The sequence below is a fragment of the Pogoniulus pusillus genome, chromosome 13 (genome assembly GCF_015220805.1).
Source record: "Pogoniulus pusillus isolate bPogPus1 chromosome 13, bPogPus1.pri, whole genome shotgun sequence".
In the NCBI taxonomy this organism is placed as follows: domain Eukaryota; kingdom Metazoa; phylum Chordata; class Aves; order Piciformes; family Lybiidae; genus Pogoniulus; species Pogoniulus pusillus.
The window spans coordinates 11,413,562-11,436,016 of record NC_087276.1 but is presented as its reverse complement, the minus strand read 5'-3'; the positions used below and the strand labels follow the sequence as shown (position 1 = coordinate 11,436,016).

At 35.9% G+C, this 22,455-nt stretch overlaps 1 protein-coding gene and 1 long non-coding RNA gene across 7 annotated transcripts in view; one reads left to right on the top strand and one right to left on the bottom strand.

Annotated features, from left to right (window-relative positions):
• LOC135180520 (uncharacterized) overlaps positions 1-11,757 on the top strand; it is a 36,867-nt gene extending 25,110 nt beyond the window's left edge. Inside the window, exon 3 of the long non-coding RNA XR_010304475.1 lies at positions 11,547-11,757. This is a non-coding gene — a long non-coding RNA (uncharacterized LOC135180520). The remainder of the gene's footprint in view (positions 1-11,546) is intronic.
• Positions 1-22,455, bottom strand: part of MRTFB (myocardin related transcription factor B) — a 75,677-nt gene that overhangs the window by 21,852 nt on the left and 31,370 nt on the right. For 5 of the 6 annotated variants that reach the window (XM_064152972.1, XM_064152975.1, XM_064152970.1 and 2 more), the window contains 5 exons: positions 10,052-10,117; positions 7,643-7,698; positions 7,015-7,090; positions 5,907-6,068; positions 5,185-5,372 (listed from right to left, as the gene is read on the bottom strand). In XM_064152972.1, coding sequence (XP_064009042.1) covers positions 5,185-5,372; positions 5,907-6,068; positions 7,015-7,090; positions 7,643-7,698; positions 10,052-10,117 — 548 coding nt within the window. Of the gene's footprint in view, positions 1-5,184; positions 5,373-5,906; positions 6,069-7,014; positions 7,091-7,642; positions 7,699-10,051; positions 10,118-21,902; positions 22,237-22,455 lie in introns of those variants that run through there. The other variant, XM_064152974.1, reaches the window with a different exon arrangement.

Sequence of the window (22,455 nt, the reverse complement as noted above, 5' to 3'; positions counted from 1 at the left end):
CAGAATTATTTTTTCCATTTAACATAAACAAATGAAGAAATATGACAATATTTTTTCTGTCATTCTTACAAAACCATAGAAAAGAGATGGAAATACTTTCATAAGTAACCTCACTCATTTACATCAGGAACATTTTACTTAAACTGCCACTAGTAACCAGAATCAGATTAATTGATGACAGTTATTAACTTTATAATTGCAAAATTGTTTTAGAACTGACAGCTGTCATTAAAGAAGTACTTTTGCTCCTGGCATAAATTAAAGAAAAGTCAAAATTACAGGAGAAGGATATGCCAAATGCTTTTCTTTTTTTCTTTCTAGTGTTACAGAGTTTCATGTATGAAGACTTCTAGAACCAAGGAATTACAGAATTTAAGAATATCTAACTGATTTTGAAATTTTTCTATGCAACTAAGTGCAGAAAAAGAGTGCAAACAAACATAAATTGACAATAAATAAAGGGAGAGATAAAGGTTAAAAATAATTCAAGGAAGAATGGAATCAATAGTTAGCAAGTCATAGCAGAAATGTCACTATTGCCATTACTCTGCTTGAAGCATTAAAATGTGACTCTAGACACAGTGCACATGCTGAAGCAGCCTAGGGATTTACCCTGTTCTGTAGAATTCAGGCTTTCACTGTTTTCTCTCTGTTGAGTCAGAAACTCAGATACACAAGTAGAATCTTGCCACCCAAATTTGTACTGTCAGAAAAGCCATGTAGATTAAACATCACCACAGGAAAACAAATTTCTTGCTTCAGAATGCTTGGACAGCAGCAGTGCAGATCTATCTTGAAGAGACAGCCTCCTATTGTATTTTCACAATAGCCACATCTCTGACTGTGCCAGAAGGTGCATTTCTTCTGTATTTGTCTGCCAGCAGAATTATATTACTGAGTAGGTACAGTTCATTAGCTTCAGCTTTACTGAGCTTGTTCCCTTGCTGTTACAAACAATACCTGTAATTTCTTCTTTAAACAGGAAAGTCCACATAGGCTTAGAACTTTTTTTTCTCCATATTATTTTTTTACTGGCACCACTATGTCTACCAGAAAATCCCAAAACCTTTTTCTACATAATAACAAAACTTCACTTTGTCATATCAATATTTTCTGTGCTGAAATTATTTTCTAATTTGAAACTTTTTTTTCTACAGTCAATACCCGTATGATAGGATACAGATTGTACAGAAACATATCTCAGCCCTTGCTTTTCTAGCTACACAAATGAATTTTTATTATTTTCTCATAAAAGAAGAAGTGGCATTAACTGGAATCATCTCTTTTGTGTAATTGCAATTTTGCAGAGGAAGTACAAAATATCAGTCAGTTCACTGCTGACCACTACACCTCAGCTGTCTTTCTCCTCAGTTTTCTCATAAGGTTTCTTTTTCATGGGAAGAAGTGTTGTGTATTTTCCTTTTTAAGAACTATGCCATTCTACTGGAAATCCATTTCTCTCCTAAAAGTCAAATCAACCAGTTCTTTCTGGATAACAACAATCAAACTCTGTGCTGGCTATGCCTTCTAACTTTTGTTATGTGACCCAGTTTTTTGGTAAAGGTTGTTGACAGTAACATGAAATGACAATGTTCCCAAATCAACTCCTGCAAGGCACTGTTACCAACTTCCTTTCAACCCAATACTTCCCTCTTCCTGTTTTACCTCTGCTAGAGAGAAGACTGAGAAGGGATTCAATATATGTATATAAATGTATGAGGGCTGGGTGTCAAGAAGGAAGAGACAGCCTCTTCTCAGTTGTACCCTGTGATAGGATAAGGGGCAATGGATATAAGATGCAGCACAGTAAGTTCCATCTCAACATGAGGAGAAATTTCTTTAGTGTAAGGGTTGCAGAGCAGTGGAACAGGTTCCCCAGACAAGTTGTGGAGTGTCCTTCTCTGAAGGCTTTCAAGACCCATCTGGATGCTTTCCTGTGTAGATCTGCACTAGATTCTGTGGTCCTGCTCTGGCATGGGGATTGAAATCAATTCTCTCCAGGGGTCACTTCCAACCCCTAATATCTTTCGATTCTGTGATTCTCCAGTTTTGCCACTATTTACTACCATATGGTATTAAACCCCGATAGATTAGATCAGTTGTATTTCCACTGTTCAAGAAAGCCATTAGATCACTTAGTGCAATATTTCTTTTATAATAGCTCATCCATTTCCCTTACATTCCTATGGGTAATATCCTTTTTCTTCAGAATATGTTCTAAAACCTTGTATTCTTAACTAAGTCAAGTGGGTGCTTCTCCCTAATTAACTTCTTCATGTGCTCTACCATTCTTCCATGTCACTATACTCAAAGGACTGCAACTTTATGTCCTGGTTCATGTGTATTTCTGATACGGCAATTATCAAGCTGCCATCTGCATGCACTAAGCCCTCTAACTTCTGCTTACAATTAAATGATAGTAATTTTCCCTTCTCTCTTTTTTGTACAATTTGCTATGCCTCCAACCATCACCTGCCAACAGCTGCTATAACCTATCTAAACTGTATAGTGGGTTTGATCCTTCTGTGGTGCAACCACCCAGACAGAGGAAAAGCTTCTGGTAAAGCAGCATTGCATATGCCATGCCTAGTCACTGAAAAATTGCACACATGCCTGTCTTGGGTTGTGTCAATTTATGGTGTCAGGCTAAAGATATAAATGCCTCTATCTTTATATCCAGCTTTCAAAGTGTTTGCTCTGGAAAGCATCCGAGATCTACACAGTATCTGTTATTTACTGGATTTGCAAAAGGGAGGACTTTAGAGGGACTTACCCTTTTAAAATTAGTTCTGGGTGTTGTTTTCCAACATATTTCACTCTTGTTGCAATCAAGTTTAAAAAGTTTAAGTTGCAGCAGTAACATTTAGAAAGACTTCATTTGTCTTTGAATCAGTGTTGTGTACAGTATTACCTAAAGCACAAAATTCTAATCATGTTTCACTGGTTCCTGTATTTTCTTTTCCTGAAGTCTCATCTAAAGAATGCTTGATATTTCATCTTATTCATTACATAATTTTTTATAATTCATCATTCTGATCCTTTTTAAGCCCAAACAAACAACACTGAACACACTATTTAGCAATGCTTTATCGGCTATGAAAGTAACTCCATAATGACTGCACAATAGCACTCTTTAAAATGGAAAAGTTAGTAGCTTTCAAAAAACAAAGCAAACAAAACCCTAAATAACAACCCTTCCACACCTCTTTAATCCATACTGCTTGAAAATCATGGTGTTAAACATTCTCCTCTTTCCATTTTTTGTTATCCTAAACCTCAGAAGATTAGTGGCTACATGAAAAAAAAAGCTTTTATCTGAAATTGGTAGATGAGGCAACGAACTGTGCACATCACTTACTTGATAATTTTTTTAATTTAAAAAAAATTAATAGGTCTAAACTTCTTAACTTGATTACTGCATAAAAGTAACATCAAAATTATTTCCTTGAAGAGATCTCCTATCTTGAGTTACAGGAAACATGGTCTCTGTTCCTCCTCTTCTAACTGCAAACAAGTATAACAGTAATTATATTCTGTCTCATTAAGCAAAATACTTCAGCTGTTTTGAAGATAACTGTTCAATGTCTTCAGAACTGTGCACACCACAATTTGATATTTAGAGTGGTGTGGTTAAAATGCCTAATTTTTACCAGATGCAAATATATCAGGCTAAAGCATGGTTCATGCAGTAAGTCAATGAGAGCTGAAGGTTCTCAAAGTTATGTTACATCCTCTGAAGCCTGGAAATGTGAGGAGGAGGAAGCTTTGGAAAGGACTCTGGCTGCACTCCATTGTTTTGAAAACATTCTTTCTATTTTATATTGTAATAAAATTTAAAATTTGTCAGAAGAAATTAAAAGAACAGCAATTACCCAGATATCTGCTGTAGAGACATGCTGTACTGTTATTTTATATTTCAAATGCAACAAGGTATGCATCTATTTTATTCTGGACTACTTTCTTATTTTATCAAAGTGACTAGTATATTATGAAATCCATAGGCAAAGGACTGACTTTCTATATGAAGTGCTTTTTCAATCAAGTTCAAGTGCTCGGGTATTTTGTTGCTGCAATCATGTACCTGTCTTATGCTTCCTACTTGAAAAGCTTTCGGCAAGTATTGCTTTAAGTATTTTTATTTAATTCTCCATTAGGAATCTAACTTTTTACTTATGAATCTAATTCCATGTGGTTTGTTTCAATTTATTCATCACAAATCATGTTTTCTCAGTGTGAAACCCAAATTGCATCTTAATCCATGTGTTAGATAACTACGAAATGAAACGTGTGTGTTGTACTTCGTGACCAGCACTGATTTTGAATATGAACTTTGCAAGATTTTTCTATGAACTATAGTAATATGAAAAATCAAGAAGAGTAATTCCGGATCCTGACCTACTCAGCTGGCAAGTCTCCATGGTCTTTAAGACAGTAACATTTCCAGAGCACAAACAGGACTTATAGCACAGTTTAATTTTATGTTGCTTTATACAGTAAGAACTCAAAACTCAGTTCTCTCTTATCATTTGTTTGTGTCTTAATTTATAAATTGCAGCACAGTTCCCTATGTAGAGACCTGACTTTGCTCTGAACCATCTACAAGTAGATGTGTCTTCCAAATGGATACTTAAGAAAAAGACAAGCATGAAAATAATTTCAACTTTACTTTCTTTATAAGTAACTCAAGAAAATACTAATAAACTCACAGAAAAGTCAACACAAAAATGAATCCATCTCTTAAGTAGTAAATTCTTTAGGCAGTATTTTAAAACATCCGAGTTATGTGGGAAACCTTATTTTTATGTGCTTTTCTGGAGATAATGGAACTGATGTCAACTATTATTGTTTCAGTTACTTCTAAAGAAGTTCAAGACTTTGCCCAGAATGACGACAGACATTAAGTAATCAATAACAGCTGGAGTAAATTATGGATATGACCTTTCAAACATCTGGGAAAGCTGTAGATCTTCTAGGCCATAATGAATTTCAGTGGCATGGCTTTACTACAGTCTATGGGAACTTCATCACTGCTAACTGCTAAGCCATGGTTCTAGTCTATACACTCCCAAACAGAAAACATATTCCCAGACACTCCTTTGCAACAGCAAATGTATTCATTCCTGATTTCTATAGTGGGATTAAAAATATACTGTGAAAAAAAAGGTCAACATTTAAAAACTGTACCTGTGTTGATGTATTAGTAGCATTTGGTGTTACTGGTGATGGTGAGTCACTTGGTTTTGGCTCTCCAGGGGAAGCTGCTGAACCCTGGGATTCTTGGCTAGCTGGCTGATCTGGAGATAAAGCATCACTGCTGTCTTCATCAAATGAATAATCATCCAAAGCTTGAGGATAATTCTCTTGTCCAACTGCTAGAATGTTTACAAAGAAACCAGCAAAACTATTATTTTTTTTTAATTACACAAATTATATTTAGACATAGGTGACAGAATTAGCTAATTGTTGGAAAACAATCAGTTTTCAGCACAGTCTAAACATAATAGAATGACAGCCATATTAAATCATATTCAAGGAATCAATAAACCTCAGTGCATAGCAAAAGCTGCTTTAGTAAGAGATTTAAAGCTATATTCAACACATGTGAAGTGCACACAGACATCTATGCCAGATGAGTAATGATCACACGTTTGATTATTTTGTAAAAATTGTTATGAAGAAGGAAGTGTTTTCAAAGACAGTATTGTACAACTACACAGTTCTAGCTTACTCTTGAATATAAATAGGATAACTTTAGTGGTGACAGAGTTTAGGATTCAGAAGCTGCAAGAATAAGTAGTAATAAACTTGCAGTACGTTTTCTTCTAATGAACTTTACCCATAAGAGTTAAATTATGTTCCACAATGTCACACAGATTATGGATGGAAAACATGGCACTTCTACTTGCCTCTAATTGCCTCTTTAACACTGGAGTCTACAGGAAGAATATTTTTTTCTACCAGTTCCATAGGGCCAGGCCTCTGAGCAATCTTCTCATTGAGATCATCTGCCAATCGAGCTCTCTTCAGTTTCATCTGCGTGGCTTGTAGTGAAGGCTCTGCGAAGGTCTCTACAAAAACACACTGAATTAAATGTTCCATTCCACATTTTCTCCAATTTCACAACAGACAACATTGTCTTGTCTTTGCAATAACCACTCAATTTGTATTAAAAACAAGCAAGTATTATTCTAAAAATTCTTAAATGTTCATCCCCATGATCATATTTTTCTATAAAAACAACCTCATTATTAACAGCAGTAATACTTTTAGTAAACATTTGTATAGTGTCCAACAATAAAGCAGGGAATATAAAACAAATGCTAATTATAGCATATATCTGTTCATTCTTGAGGATTCTCTCTTGACAAACATCTTTACAAGTTTACCTTTAAAAAAAGCTTCCAGCATTAATGTGAGCCTTCAAAATTGCATCTGAATGAAAGCATGGAGATAAGTCTGTCAATATGGATGTAAAGTACCAGTACAGACTCCTATCTGGAGTCAAATGTGGGTTTTTTTAAACTAGTGGCTATTAAATTGCCTTGGATTATGGTTATTTGGTAATTTCTGTATTTGATAAGATTACACTGAAACACACTAATATGGCCCCATTCATAGAGAGACCTGAGCAATAAGGAAAAGAGCAAGGCAGGAATAAAAAATCAAGTTTATTAAAGATTGTTTGGGGTGGCGGTGCAAAAGTACAAGGTTGTCAGGTTGTATTAGAGCGTGACTACAAACTGAAGCAATATAAACACTGCACATTTACATACACCAATGTGTAATCACCCTTACAGAATAAAAGCAATATGCAATTGCAAACAAAAAATAGTTGAGAATACTTTCACTGCCACAGATGTATCTATTGCAACAGACACTATAGAAGCAAAGAAATAAAGCATATACACCTCTAGAGCTTATTATTATCCAAACCTAATTCAGTTAGAAAATTAAGTGCATGGAAGAAGTTTGTTCTAACATCAGCTTGAAAAATACGTACAGCTGAGTACCTACCTTCAAGGATGTGCATTCTGACCAGCTCAGAGCGGTCTGGCCTGCTGCGAATCTTGTGCTTCAAAAAATTTTCAGTCTTTAGGGAAACAAGGAAATAGCATTAGTTACTGTTTACTAGACAATCTGAAGCGGTTTCATCAGTCACTAATGCCCTGTCAATGACGAGAGGTAGTTGCATTCAGTTAGTTCTAACACTGCTGTTAGCACAGGGGCAGTAGAGGGGGTTTGTTTGTTTTGCTCTGAAATGAAGCAGTGCTAATGAATTTCTGTCTTTGGCAAACAAGTTGGAAATGTTTCTGGACTTAATCCCATACCACCACCCAAACTCGCAATGGTATAGACTTGCTACAGAAACACTGCACAAGCATAATTTACTCAGGTATTCTATCTCCAATTGGAGGTAGCTATGTAGTACATTATGACTGTAAGTTTATTCCCCCCACCTTGATCTGTGAAGATTTAAGGAAATTCCTTTCAGCTTTGACACCAATAATTATTTTAATACATAAAAGCACATGCTATTACTGTAGTGGTAATACTTTTTTCATGTACTCAGAGAATTTAGTATCATATACAATTGACTGTCCATTTTTAGGTGTTAGTAACAAGTTCACACAAAGTGGTTTACCCTGGCTCGCTCCAGGCTCTTTATCTGCTCATGGAATGCAGCTGGACTTTTCAAAGCTGTGAAGGGAGAGCAAGAGTTAAATTGATAGGAGGTGATTTCCAAAATAAGTATCAGTGTATGTGTATGGGTGCTTAACATGATCTCAGAGTTGTGTTTGCATCTGACCAGGCTTATGTTTGATTCATCCTAGTTGCTTTCACTTAAATATAAGAGATGAAGAACAGTCTTATGCAGAATATGTCAAATATTTGATTTTAACAGATACTACCATGTAACAGTTAACTTTTTCACTATGTACACCAAGGTCTATTTACCAAAGTCTTCCACAGCAGAAATTTTATGAGGTTAAAGTTCAGAATGCCAAAATACCATTTCATCTGTTCCACTGTATTTACTATCTGTCTATACCTCACACTTGCTGTTACTAGAGAGAACTGGACAGTCCCCTAAGAAGTGTTTGTGCTGATTTGAAAAAAAAGAATAATTGTAGGAGACTCAAGTGTTCAGATTAGAAAACAGAACGCTTGTTAGCTGCTAAATAGCCAAAAGAGAAAAAAAACTCTTTTTAGCTAGAAATATGAATTGTAGAGCACTTTGTGGACTGTGGAAAGGAAGTAAAATGGCAGCAGGCATAATTCAGCTTATTTACCACATTTTTTGGAAGAGATAAGATTCTGTAGAACAAAATATTTAACTCTGTTTGACAGTTCAGAAGTTTTTTTTTTCCCAGGTTTCACTCAAAAAGAAAGATCATTCTGTCCCTGAAGATAATTAACACTACAGACTTGGGAAGGTGAAGATACTTTAGCAAAGAAATCTGAAACCTGCTCCATACTCTGAAACTTTCAAGGAGAGATTAGCTCCAAGACAGTGTGCATTCTATCACCAGTGCACACTAGTCTATTTGACTTGTGTCAAAGATAGTAACTTGATATAATGTTGATATGTTTTCAATGGCTGAGGATTTTGTTTGTTTTAAGAAAAATCACATTCCACAATTGAATCTTTGGACAATGTGTACCTATTATCCTGAGCCCAGTCTCATCCTACACTGTACACTTGGGGATTCTCGATGTTTTCTCTGTACTCCTCATTCTGAGGCCAGGCTTATCTCCAAAATAAGTTACAGTAAACAATAAGCATAGTCTTTGGGATCCCAGGTGGAGGAACATCAAAACATCTCTATGGAAAGCATTGACTGCAGTGGAATTTTAGGCCCCTAAATATTCATATTCAGGAGGTTCCTCTTGTGATTTCTAAATCAATTTAAAGTATTGTAAGTGCTACTACTGAAACAACCATCATCTCTAACAGCAATAGTATTACTCTGGTAATAATGTGCGACTGCATAAAGCATGCCAATGACTTCAAAAATAGAAGTGCTGTGAGTTCAGATATATGTATATAACAAATATCCAAATTTGCAAGCATTATTTGCTTGTCAAAGCAGCTTGATCTGCAATTAAGTTGCAATGGTAGAAGAGAGCTAATTATAGAAATGGTTAACTGAAGAAGTGGTAATTTCTTGCATTGCTGTCAAGGATGATATGTAGGCAAGCCTGAATTGTAAGCTCAGCATTACAGAATCATAAAATCATAAATACATCTCCGGTTGTGTTTTCGAACTTGGTGACACTGCTGCCTTAGTGAAGCACTTCACACTAAGGTGATCAGCAACATCTTAACTCTTCCAAAGACAGCATCTAAAGGCATTAATTGACTTTTTACCACTATCTTTGTTTTGAAAGAGAATACAAAACTCTTACCAAGTTGGACAGTTTACTAGCAGTAGCAAGTTCATCAGGAACTTCTGGCAACTGGGAAAATGTTCTAAAACCCAAATAAAACCCAAAAGCCTTTTCCCACTTTCTCAGAAAGGTATTCATACTTGGAAAGAAAGGCCAGCACAGAAGTATCTGCATTAGGTCATATGATCCAGTGTGTGATGCCTAGCCTAATCCACTACTTCATGTCCTGCTAACCTGTCATGGAAGACGGGGCTGTTGGTGCCTAAGTCACAACTTCTGCGTGTACTTTGGCTTTGGCAGTCCTTACCACCACTCTCTTTAAAGACTGATGACTTTGTTATTGATCTCCACTTATTTATATAATTCAATTTATTTCAGTAAGATCAGTCACAATTTAAAAAGAGAAAATAAAAGGAGACTCACACTATGCCTGCAAATCCTTACATTTTCAACACAATGGCCATTTTAACTGAAACCTTTGGTAAGGACAATAAAGTTACTCCATGCTCATTAAGATTACCAAAAGGATCCCACAAGTCATTTCAAATGATAAAGTTATTTTTGATGATTCTCACAGGCACACTTCTTTTCATTAGTTTACATGTTCAGTTCATAATTGATACAGTATAGCAATACAAATTACGGGAATAATACAACTTACGTGGCATGATGCCCTGGTCCACCAGTTGTTCTCGTGTCCGTCTTTGTTGTAGCCTCAGCTGAAGAACTGATGAAAAAAGAAGCAATGGTTCATTTGTATGCAAGCATACTCTCCCTTGGGAAGTTCAAAAAATTCCAACACTCAAAAAATAACAACTATTTCAACTTTAGAAGTATTTTTTCTATATATATTTAGACCTGATAGTAACCACTAAGGCAGCATCATTATGGATCAACTGCTATTAACATAGTTTGAAGTAATTGTCTCCAGTCACTGCTTATAGCGAAGTTGCTTCCTTTTTGGTCACATCAGACCAAAAAAGAAGCACGTACCGCCACACTTCCTACCAGCTAGGCCTCATAAGAGGTGTTAAGTATATATCTAAATTTAGGAATTATTTTATTTTTTATTCTTGTAAAATTATTTTTAGATAATAAATTCAATAAAACATTATGATGTATAAAGAGTTTATATCATAAACTGCAACATGACTCTGTGTTACACCAGCCACCTCACATATCTTAAAGCAATTTGAAATGACTGTGCTATGCCAAAGAAGAAATTATGTTTGCAGAGCATCATGCAAAAAAAGATATTAAAGAGGTAATACTGACTATCATAAATTCTGCCTTATGCTTATTATGGCTGTATGATTATGACATACTGTTTCCATTGTATTTCACAAGGAAGCAAAACTAAATCAATGTCCAAAACATCAAAATGAATGCAATTTCTAAAAAATCAAGCTAAGGACAAAGTTCATTGTTTTCAGCATTTAAAAGGAACCAGCTTATTTCCTGTTCTAAAGTACAGGAAGGATACTCTTCTGGCTAAGGCATTAAGACTGGGAATAGCAAGTCCTGAAAACAAGGACATTATTTTCTTGTCTCACACAAACACTGAGAATTTAAATACAAATGTTTCAGGGCTGTGGTACATCAGTTCTGTTCACTTAATTGTTACACAAGAATTACAAAGGACAAAGATAGGAGAATGCAAAAGTAGCAACAGTAAAATGTAAATTGATGGAATGTAATTAAAAATTTGAGTTCTTCTGGAAACTTGAAAATACCTGTTTTAATTATTGAATTGTGTTTTCCAAGTAATATTAAATGACTATAAAAAGCTAACTAAAAGATCTTTTATAATAGTTCAAATTATTTATTTTTGGTTATCCTTAACTTCACATGGCTCTATGTAATCTGTGGCCTCTTCTTATGACATCTCTAACTAGTAGATACAGACTTCTACTGCCTTCATTCATGCACCAACTCAAATGCTGCTGTTTTCAGAAGTGCTAAGTTGGGTTTGGTGTTTGAAAAGGGGTGAAAAGCATGTCCTGCTCTGGGGAGGAATCTCACCTGTACAGCTGTATTTGGTCCAAATTTACACCATAATTTTAGCTTTCTTGGAACAGTAGACACACTACAAATGTGTTCACCAAATCATTTACCTAGGTACAAGTTAGTTTTAAACATACATCTCTCTATTTCAGGCTCATGGTCTTGAAAGAAAAATTATGTGCTCCAGCACCAGTCATGCCTAGAGTACAGCTGATTGACATCATCAGACAGTAAGTAAAGCAGAACTAGTTTTTCTGACATTCCATTGCCTGGAACACAGTACATCAAGTAAAAGTGGGAAATATCACAACAGGTGCTGGAATGTTATCACTGACATACTTTACCTAGATATGACAGGCAAGTCATCCATTAAAAAAAAACATATTTGTGCTATGTGATATTTCTGATCTCTAATAAATTTTTAAATCACTTTCTTGTTTTACTGAGCATTATCCCAAACCCTGTTTTGTAGGTGTAGCTGGTTCAGCTAAGGCTACCTAAGCTATCTAATCAGAATGGCCTCACATTGCACTCTGACAATACAAGTAAGCTAAATAAGTGCTCCAGCATTTCTAATACGTACTTCCATGTTCCCCTAAAGTGAACTCTAAACAGAGACTGAACCTTTGAAAAAATCAACCAACCAACCAACCAAACAAAAATTTAAAAAAAAAAAAAGTGTTCCAAAGTTTCTGTGTCAAGGTCCTGTTCTGAACCCTATTTCAAAAGCACTACTAAGGTGGAAGTGTCAGGAACATACCATGTGTGTCCAAAGAGGCAGATACTTTGAACACTTGAAGTGAGCTGGTATTGACTTGTTGAGTGGCATGCAGTTCCTGTAGCTTCTTGTTTGTGCTATCTAGCATGAGGTGTGTCAGAAAGGGGGAAAAGCTGTGCCTCCCTCTGACATCACACTTGTACACAGACCTACACCATGGAGGCATCAACACTGTAAAAACAGACTGCAGTGGATGTGTTATGTTTGTGATGATGAAATTTATGTCAGTTCCTAAACATTAATGCTGTTTGGCCATGATGTGGCCATGAATATCATGACATGATATTCACCCAGGAAATGCAGGAGGGAGACTAAACCAAGTCTCCTTAGCAAAAAAATAGTGGTAAGAATGAGGTAGCTCATCTCTTATTTTTCAACTGGTTTCAACTAATTCTTTAATGAAACTTAACTCCGAATGTAAATTATGGAAGTGTCACTACATAATTTATGAATACACTGTATCTATGATTTGTGGCTTCAGTTATGATAAGGTATTTGGCTTAAGTGTTGCAGAAGAAACCTGACCTATATCTTAATGTATAGTCTTACAAGGGAGTATGCAAGACTGTAACAGAAGGATGAGAAGAACACTGAAAATGTACCTGCACATAACCCATATGTGCTCAGGTGGGAAGCTGTAGCATTTTTTAGCATACATTATAAACAAATAGTTACTGTCTTTCATAACACTTCTTGCTTACCCATCATCTGACCTACCACTGGGTTTCACAAAGCAAATCAGAGATGGTTTTTGAAATCATAAAAACCGTGGGTGGACTGGATAAATGAGATATACAGAAGATATAGACTGCGCAGTTATTCACTTATTTAATAAACATCAGAACTTTACACAATAAAGAAAGGACAGCCTGTATAACGTGACTAATAGGGAAGCACAGGGGGAATACTAGAGAAGAGATGACTCATGGTTAGAAAGATGGTCTGAGAAGATAATCATTGAAGATTTTGACCTGACCAGAGCAAGAAGGTTAAATACAAACAAAGCTGGATGAAAACCAGATGTTTTCTTTTGCAAACAACTCCAAAATTAAGCAGCTTTAATAAAAAATGCTGTGTCTGATTATGTGGGGTTTTTTTGTTGTTCACAGAAATATTGAGCAGTTAAATGCATTATTAAAGAAACTTTCTAAATTGAAAGTAATTGTGAATTAAAAACTTAAATACATTACTTTTAAAAGCTGGGGGGAAAGTGTTTTTCCAAAGAAAACAGATTGGGGAAAAGCTAATATTTCAATAAAAGACATAATGACCCAGAACACTTTTAGTTCCCACAGTGACATGAAAAACCAGGGCTGTTTCTAAGGAAGAAATGGTAACATCTGTACATGAGCTGCATAGCTATATCTAATTAAAGAGGATATTTGGTGTGCAGGTCTATGTGTCAGAGCAGATGGTCACACTACATTCAGTAATGACCTTTATAATGTCATTGTAATTAGAAAGACTGAGTTCTACAACTCAGTTACAGATTTGTATCTTCATGCTGAAGATAAACCTCAAGTGGGCATGGTATAAAGGAAGGGAATAGGAAAAAGGTTTGTGAAAAGCTCAAAAGGAAATGGGGACTCACAAAAAGCAGCTCAAAGAACAGCCAGAAAAAAATGGAGGATGGGAGTCATGGAAACTACGATTACATTATCTTCGAAGATAAGAATGAATGATGTGAGAATGGAGCACAGCTTTGCACTTTTGGCAAAGAACTGCTCATCTGTTACAGTGAGAAACTCTAAAATAGAGTGCAGGTTGGTTTAGAGCTAATGTAATTAAATCTAATACAGACTTTATCATATACATAGAAATCTGTATAACAAAAGATTACTAGAACTGTCAGTAACATACAAAGTGCTAGAGTAAGGATATGGATATCATAAGAGGGCACATTCCAAGAAACCTTAAAAACCACTGAGGTATTAGCCAGTTATACTTAACTATTCTGCTGGTTTGGGTTTTTGTTTTGGTGGGGAGGTGTTGATGTTTGTTGTTTTTTTTTTCTTTACTACAAAGAACTATTTACAGACAAAGCAGTGTGGAATCTGGGGAAAGGAAAATTCTCCATGGGGTGATAGTTACTCAAGCACTGTGTTGAACAGATTGCTCTTATCAGGGTAAATCCATTCAGCTTGTTACCCAATAGTTTACCTCTCACTTTTACACTTTAACAATCAGGCAGTTACCTGCATAGCATCTAAAATCATAAGAAAATAATCTCAAAAATAAAGGTACAGAACTAACAAAGATTTAGATAAGCTAATACACTATTAACGTCAGTAATGCCATTCCCCATATTTAAAGTGTATATGAAACAGAAAGGCCATGTTAACACTGCTGAGCAAATCCAATTGCTAAAAGATGGCACAAATATTTTGCACTTCACGTAATCTGCCAGGAGCAGTCCTTGTACTGCTTCTCAGCAGAGAGGTCAGTCAAACTGTTTTGACCAAGGGGGAAGGAAAGGTATTATATTTTTTATTTTCAAGTCAGAGTATGATTTTAAGATGAAGAGATTCCAAAATTTCCATTGTCTCCTACAGTCAGTAAAATGATTAAATCTTACATAACTTAAGTAATACTTAGTGACAAAACCAAAAAGCATAATCACTTCTAACAGTACCTGGTTACCTGGCCCTCATAAATTCATTAGAAGTATTCTGACTTCAATGAAGATATATATTTTTTACCACCTGAAAAACTGAGTGCAGAGGCTGGTTCTCCCACTTTTACAGTTTCTTACAGTGTTAGCATACCAGGAAATTAAGACTTCTAAATGGAATGGACATGATGTTGCAAAAATCATGCATCATCTGCTAACCAATGCACTTAATAATTTTGAAACATTTCTGTGAAGCAGTGAATTCTATAAAATTCATGGCCTGTGCTTTCAAACAATGGATACTGTTCAGATTCATATACACTATGCCTAAAGGGGCATAAATATTAAGAATAATCCAAAAAAGCAGACCCTTAATAGCTTGCTGACTGCTGTGCTGGTTAGGATACAGGAAATCTGGCACAAATAGGCACTTAAGCAAGTACACATCCCATTCTCTGTAAGGCTCTTTGAAAGATAAAATGCCTAGAGCAGCCCAGTCAGGTCTAACTCAGTCTGAATGGTAGAATAAATGAAAATTAAGAAATTACTATTAAATCACTTAGAACAAACAGTTACATCAAATTTGAGAAACTGATTTCTGTTACAGATCTGTAGTTCATATGCTGTGGAAAAGAAATTTTGAAGTAGGGCTATATAATCACAAGCACTGGAATGTAAAGAGGCCAAAAATAAATGGATAGTTGTCCTGCAGGAACAATGCTATCTGCACTGTTTGACAAGCTCTCACCACTGCTTCTTGTCTTGAAAAAAAAAACAGAACTAGTACTGTACATAGTTTCAGCACTAATAATTCTACATAACATTTAATTTTTATGATATGTACAATGAAACAGCATATAGTTATTATCTTTTAACAATTACACGGATGAAACAGACCATCAAGAGGGTCAGTAGACAACATACATGACACCGAGATGAAAAATAATGCATGAAGTTTTTTAAATGTTCCATATGTAATCATCTCATTATTTCTTCCAAAGTTAAAATCACTTAAAACTGTAAGATAAAAAGGGAAAATAAAATGTCCGACATTCCTGCATACTCCCTTGGAAATTTCCAAGAGCAGTAGAAACTGTGGTGCAAGCTGCTAGGCTTGCTGCCATGGAAACAGGCAGTGCTGGAAACAGGGCCCTTTCCTTTAAATTAAGAGCTGTTACACAGCAAAGACTCCATTTCTTTCTGCCAGCTTGAAACAGCTTTATGCAGCTGAGTTCTCTAACATTGCGAGGTTGAAACAAAGCAATGTTCCATTTGCAATGAAGCACTGCTGCAGGTGAACTGTGCTCTGGTATCCGTGATCTCAATTTAGAAGTGGTTGTTTGGCATCAGGACCACAACACATATAATACAAGTACACAAACAGCAGGATGTCAGTAAAACAGTAGATGACAGACTGTAAAATGGTAGGCAGACTATATAAGTGATTATCAGCTTTGTAGGAACATTCTGGACCAAATGCACAGCACAGGAAGAGTTACAGAAATTCAGAAATCAAGGATAAAGTATGTAACTCTTGTGCGTCTTCCATCCAGAGGTGGATGTTTTGCTTTCTCCTGAGTTTTGATTGTTTCTACCTCAACTCTGCATGGGGCATTGTACTCTATTTATAATCCATTAAATACTTTACTAAGACAAAACCAATCTTTTCAACTGATACTTGTTCTGAGAATAATAAAAAAATAATGATCTAAATGCTTTCTGTAACAAATAAAAGACAGAGCAGATGGTGTGCAAGGTAAAATTTCAGGAAAGTAGGATACAGTATGGTAGAATATGGGATATGGTAGGTAGTTTACACCTGACAATCCTCATTCCACGTGTTCAGAGTGTGAAATTTGTTAATGTAACCTCCTTTTCATTTATATGGCATGCCAAAGAAGGAAGGAAGGATAGAAAGAGAGGGAAAAGCTATGAAAATATTTAGCTATCTGTGGTTTGTTGGAAGTGATTCTAAATGAGTAGTACAGTATTTCAAAGTAAAACTTCTGGCCATTGCGCCCGACCAGCCTGAAGATGGTAACAGTTTGTTTAATAGTCTCAATTTTAAAACAAAGAGAATTCATCATTAAAGAAAACCAAGACATCATCTAAATATGAGTGAAATATGTTATATTTGGTTCAGTCTTCAAGATTTCTATGTACGCCAGGGGGTAATTTAAAAAAGATTTTTCTTATGCCCATTTGTTTTTACAAAACAATACCTTCCTTATTTTCATATACTTTGAATAGTATATAAAATATACTTTTCCCATTACTGTATATGTGATTTTTCTGCTAGGACTATAGCCAAAATAATTAAGAAGAGAGAAACAGCCACTGATGTATACTCCTTTTAAGCAACTATTCAGTCATACTTTCATTTCAGCTTAGAAATGTTCTGGGTAAATGTAAAGCATGTGAGTGGAGACTACTGAGGGTCATTTCTGATAATCTCTTCAGAATTCTGGAGGTCCCTAGAGAACCTCCAGATCTTTTAAACTATACCAATGAGATGTAAAGCATTTTACACATAGCTGTTTCCAAAAGTAATATAGTCATACTAAAAGCAGAAAATGAAAAGCTAGACGGGAAAGATAGCTGAATGTAAACATTTAAGAGAAGACTATAAAGCGTAACAGTATCATCAGTTGAGCAGTTTAAATGACTAGGGTATAGGACAATCTGTATTGTATCCTATTGCTATGGAACATGTTGCTTAGAAACAAGCCAGAACATACACAAGCCTGCAAACAGATTACCAGAATGTTTGCTGGGATGAATAGATACATATGCATGTACATGTAAAAGGCAAAGCCTATACTTTTCACAATTCTGTTTATATCTTGAAAATGAGAAAAATCATAACCATTTTGAGTGTAATCTCTGAATAAATTAAAGGTTACATTTCAAGTATTCTGTAAATGCCATACCATATTATGAGTAACAAGACTTTCTAGATCTGCAGCATTTCTCTGCTTCGTGCAGTCTTGTGATTTTTTTTTTTTTTTTAATAATCTGCATTTCCTCAATACTATCAGCCAGGAAGTGTTCTGTCAAGAGACTCATGAAACCTGGGCTTAAATTCTACACCTACTACAGACTTGCTCTGTGATACATTGGGGCATATTACATTGAATGATGACAGAATATTTCCAGCCAAGACCTCTCCAGAAGGTATTACTTCCATTTTCCATGCTTTGCTTAGGCACAGTAGAGCCAGCAAACAAAACACATACCCAGGCAGAACCTCCAACCCGTGAGATTACAAATGAATTCAGAACACTGAGGAAGGTACTAAGATGCCTGATTGCTAGCTGAGATGTAAGCAATGGCATTGTACCAACTCTGCTGTGTAGACAACAACATCACATTTCTGCAGATGGTTGCTCAGTGGATGAGTCAAGTTGCCTACAGGGAGAGCAAAACTGCTGCATTAAGAACTTTCCATCAGAAAGGCTGAAGTATTTTGTTGGATACATTGTGAAAGGAAAGAAGGAACCTCCAGCATAACAGCAGATCAGACAGTGGTTTCAGAGTGTGTTTTCATGACTTAATATGATCGAATACAAGATTCCTGATGAAAAGACAGAGAAAAGAATCTTCCCTCCAATGCTAGCTGCTTCTGTTGCATCAACATTGTAAAGATGCAGTCTGTCAGGTCAGTGGTTCTGCTCTGGCTGAAAACTAACACTACTGCAATAAACAGTCCTCAGGAATACTTGGTCACTGATCCTCCTCATTTCAGGACTGCACAGTTACTAATGCCAACACAAAACCTAGACTGGCAGTAAGCAAGCAGTGGATAAAATTCACCATTTTTTGGCAGCAGTGGTCTTAATCCTAACCTTTTATATAACCTCTAAGAAATCCTGAAGTTCCCATAGCAAGTTTCCTTAAAACTCTTGGTTAGACTCTCTAACTGCTAACTGCATAAACATTACACACAAAATGAAAGTCACACATTGTGGCCTTGGTTTATCAAAGTATTTAAACATCTATTTATTACAATGAGATTACCACATCTTTATTATTAATTTAAGTGCTACAGTGAAGCAGAGAATTTTGCAAAGCAAGTGCCAATTTACTTTTAAGACATGTAATTATCCCACTGTCATAAAAGTGACTGTTTTCCTTAACTCATAGGGTCAATACACTGAATTTAGATCTAAGACAACAGGAATAGTATTTTTTTCCAGTATTTTTCTTATTAGATGTGTCTTAACAAACATATCTGACAGACTGGATAAAAACACCTCTAAACACCATATAACAAAATGTATGTATTTTCTATTAAAAAAAAAAGCAAACCCCCAAACCAACCCCAGAAAACCAACAGCAAAATCTTTAGGTCTAACATGCCACCGTGGGAGAGCAGTAGAAGTCAAGCATATCACCGGTACTCAACATGCCAGCAACGGCAGGAAATCTATTAAATAAACAATTCTCATGCAATACTGATTTGATTGCAAAAGAGGAAAAGAAGAAATCCTTCCTGACTAACTGTGGTAATCTATTAACCAGAAATCATTAAGACATTCCCAGCAAGCACCTAAAAAATCTCTGTAAGTAAAAACTGCGCCCAACAATTTTCATAAACTGTTAATTGCTGAAATAACCACTCTGTACTGCCTCAGTATTTTCAGATTTATCAAACATGTGCAAAATGAATTTAAAAGCAAAGGCAGTAGCACCTTCTGAATTACTTAATCTTTACATACTTCACGTGAGTTTGCCAACAGAATACATTTTTAATATTTGCAAGTTTAACCATTCACAGATGGTATCACTGAGTATTTCTGTGTCTAACAAAAATGGGTTAATGATTCAGATGGCAAAAACAGTCACTGTTGTTTGAATTAAAGGACAAAAAAAAAAAAAGAAAGAGAGAATCACAGTAACTAATTTAGAATATACAGTTCTGTAAAATAAGGAATGTTTTTATGTTACATATTGTGTTAAATAGGATGAAACTAACAACTGCAGTTGAATTTCTATAAAAAACACCTGAACTACACATTTTATAGCATTATAAACTGAAAAGCTGAAGCTCTGTTTTACTCTCTCTAGGTGCAAATCAGGTAGATTTGCAGTGTCTGCAATAATTGATTCTATATACCACAAGAAAGAAAAAACTTGCTTTTTCTAAGGTTGAGAAAAAGGAAAAGTTGGAAGTGGAGATTCTATACTCATTTGTACCCTAAAAAAGAGGTTCATTAATGTAATTATTAGGCTGCCAAACTGAGGAGAGATAAAAGGATAAGGAATGTTCACCGAGGAAAAGTGAAAATGGAGAACAGGTCCTAAAACAGAGAAAAGGAAGCAAAGAGAGTGATTGTGGAAAACAATTATATCTTCTTTTATGCACTGAATAATTTAAACTCTAAAATATTAATGAATTTAGACTGGAAGAGTGTCCCATAATTGCAGGTTTGTTGCTGCTCTGACAGACCATCATTACCGTAATGTACATTCCTTCAGCCACTTTCTACGTAACTGATGTATTCAAAGGCTGAAGATAATGATTACTGCAGTTACTTATTTGCCCACCTACACTATCCACCGTGCTATTTTTTTCAGTTCTTTCTCCCCTTTATTTCTTGGCAGATTAGATTAATTAGTGTTTTTTTTCCTACAGTATTTTTTACAACAGTATGCTTACTCCTCTGTCTCTCTCAACTTCCTTGTTTTCTTTGTTCCTGCTGCCCTACAGAGCTTCAGCGGTAGCAGAAGCAGGTGTAACTGGGCCTGTGGAGTTGCAAGGCAAATGCCACAAAAAAGAAGGCACTGCTGGCCCTTTCTCTTCAATTACTGTCTTTCAGTCAGTACTTCCTCCTGTAAAGGAAGCAGAACTTTTATGCCCACAGCCACATGCATCAACACTCAATTTATTACCTGTCTTTCCAATCAATAAGAAAGTTCTGGTCTAGTATGTAAAAATCAGTGCTTTTGCTAGCCCTAACTTAGAACTAAGTGAAGGGGTTTTAAAAATAAACTGTTGGCTACTGAATTCAGTAATGAAGGTGGGGTACCTTTTTGCTATTTTAAATATTGTTTAGATCCAAATGTAAAACCAAAACAAACCCTAAAACAAACCCAGCATTTAAACTGAGAAACACTGTCATATACGTGGGGAAAACCTGCAGTTTTGTCACAACACTAGAGAAGAAAACTTTGAATCACCAGACAATTCAGAAATGCCAAAGCAGAGTGCTGTAAAAATTAAAAAGGAATCTTGTCTACTGCAAATGCAGTTTGTTTCTGATTAACAAGCTGGAGTTAAGAGTTCTGAACAGTGAAGAGCCTGATCCATTAACACAGACCAGTTAATGGTTCTTTGCTGGGCTGGCAGCTGACCTGAGGAGGTCTCATTCTTCTCTTTCTTAACACAATCCAGCTAAAATACTTCCAGCTACAAGGAGTAAGACAACTTCTATGTCTCAGCAGTATTATTGCCACAACCTAACATGTACTACTTTAAATTAATCTGGTGTAGTACCATTTGTCAGCTTGAAATAATGCCCCACATATCCCCAGAGTACTGCTATGTTACAGACTAATCACTGTGCACTGCATAAATTTAATGCATAGTCTAAGGACAATCATTTAAGAAACAATGTAAACTGAAAAGCATACACTGGGAAAGCAGACTCTAATTTAAAGTATGAGGGGAAAAGCGAAATCTTGAGAAAGGCAGTAGCTGAGAAAAGCACTCTTGAACATGAGGTAGTAATACATGTTTGTGAGGTTTTATTTTTCATAGTGTCATTTAATGACATTTACTTCATCTTCCTTATTTCTATAGCAACATTTTGCAGCTTTTTGTGCAACATTTGCAGGACAATTTCAGAGTACTTTATGAGTTCAACACTAAAAGCTACTCTAAGAAGAGTACTTAATCTTTTTGCTTCATACTACAATTTTTATCAAGCTGTTATCAGCATTTTAATAGTCTCATATAAATTCTAAATGTAGCTTTTAGAAGTTTTTTAGGCAGGAAAGCAGTATTGCATTTAGTGTACAAAAATTCTTCCTGATATACAGCATTAACCACAAATGCTGGTGAACTGAATCTGCCCAGTGCTTCTGCATTTTTTGTCCCCCAACCAGCAAGTGACTGACCTTCCTTGAGACTTTTCTGGCTGTTCACCTCAAGGCATTCTTTCTCCTTCAGTGGTTTAACATCTCCTGCAGGTAGAATCTCGGAAAAGCCCTGCTGCTGCTTCTTGGAGCTATCAATCATGATGAGAATCCTTTAGAATGGCAAGATCCAGCATAGGAAAAAAAATACCGATTTTTCATCAATCCATATACTACTGCCAGGTCTTCTCTCCTAATGAATGAGCAATTGTGCTTTTGTGCAGCCAGCAGCAGCCATCATCCTTCACTTTCTAAGATGACCTGCAGTATGCTCAGTCTGCTTTGGAGCCTGTAACTCGCTCAGACAGCAGGCACAGAGCATGTGAACCAGAACTCCCAAATCCCACCTCTCTTCCCAGACAACCACTCCCCCTTTTCCTTTAGTTACGCTCGCTTCCTCTGCACATTCGTGTTTCAGTATGCAGCCTGATGGTCAATCATCTGACATAGCATGAGTCAAGCGGTTAAAAATAAATCCAGCAGTTGCTGAAGGAGCAACACTCACTGATACCTATGACAAACTACTGCTAAGGAC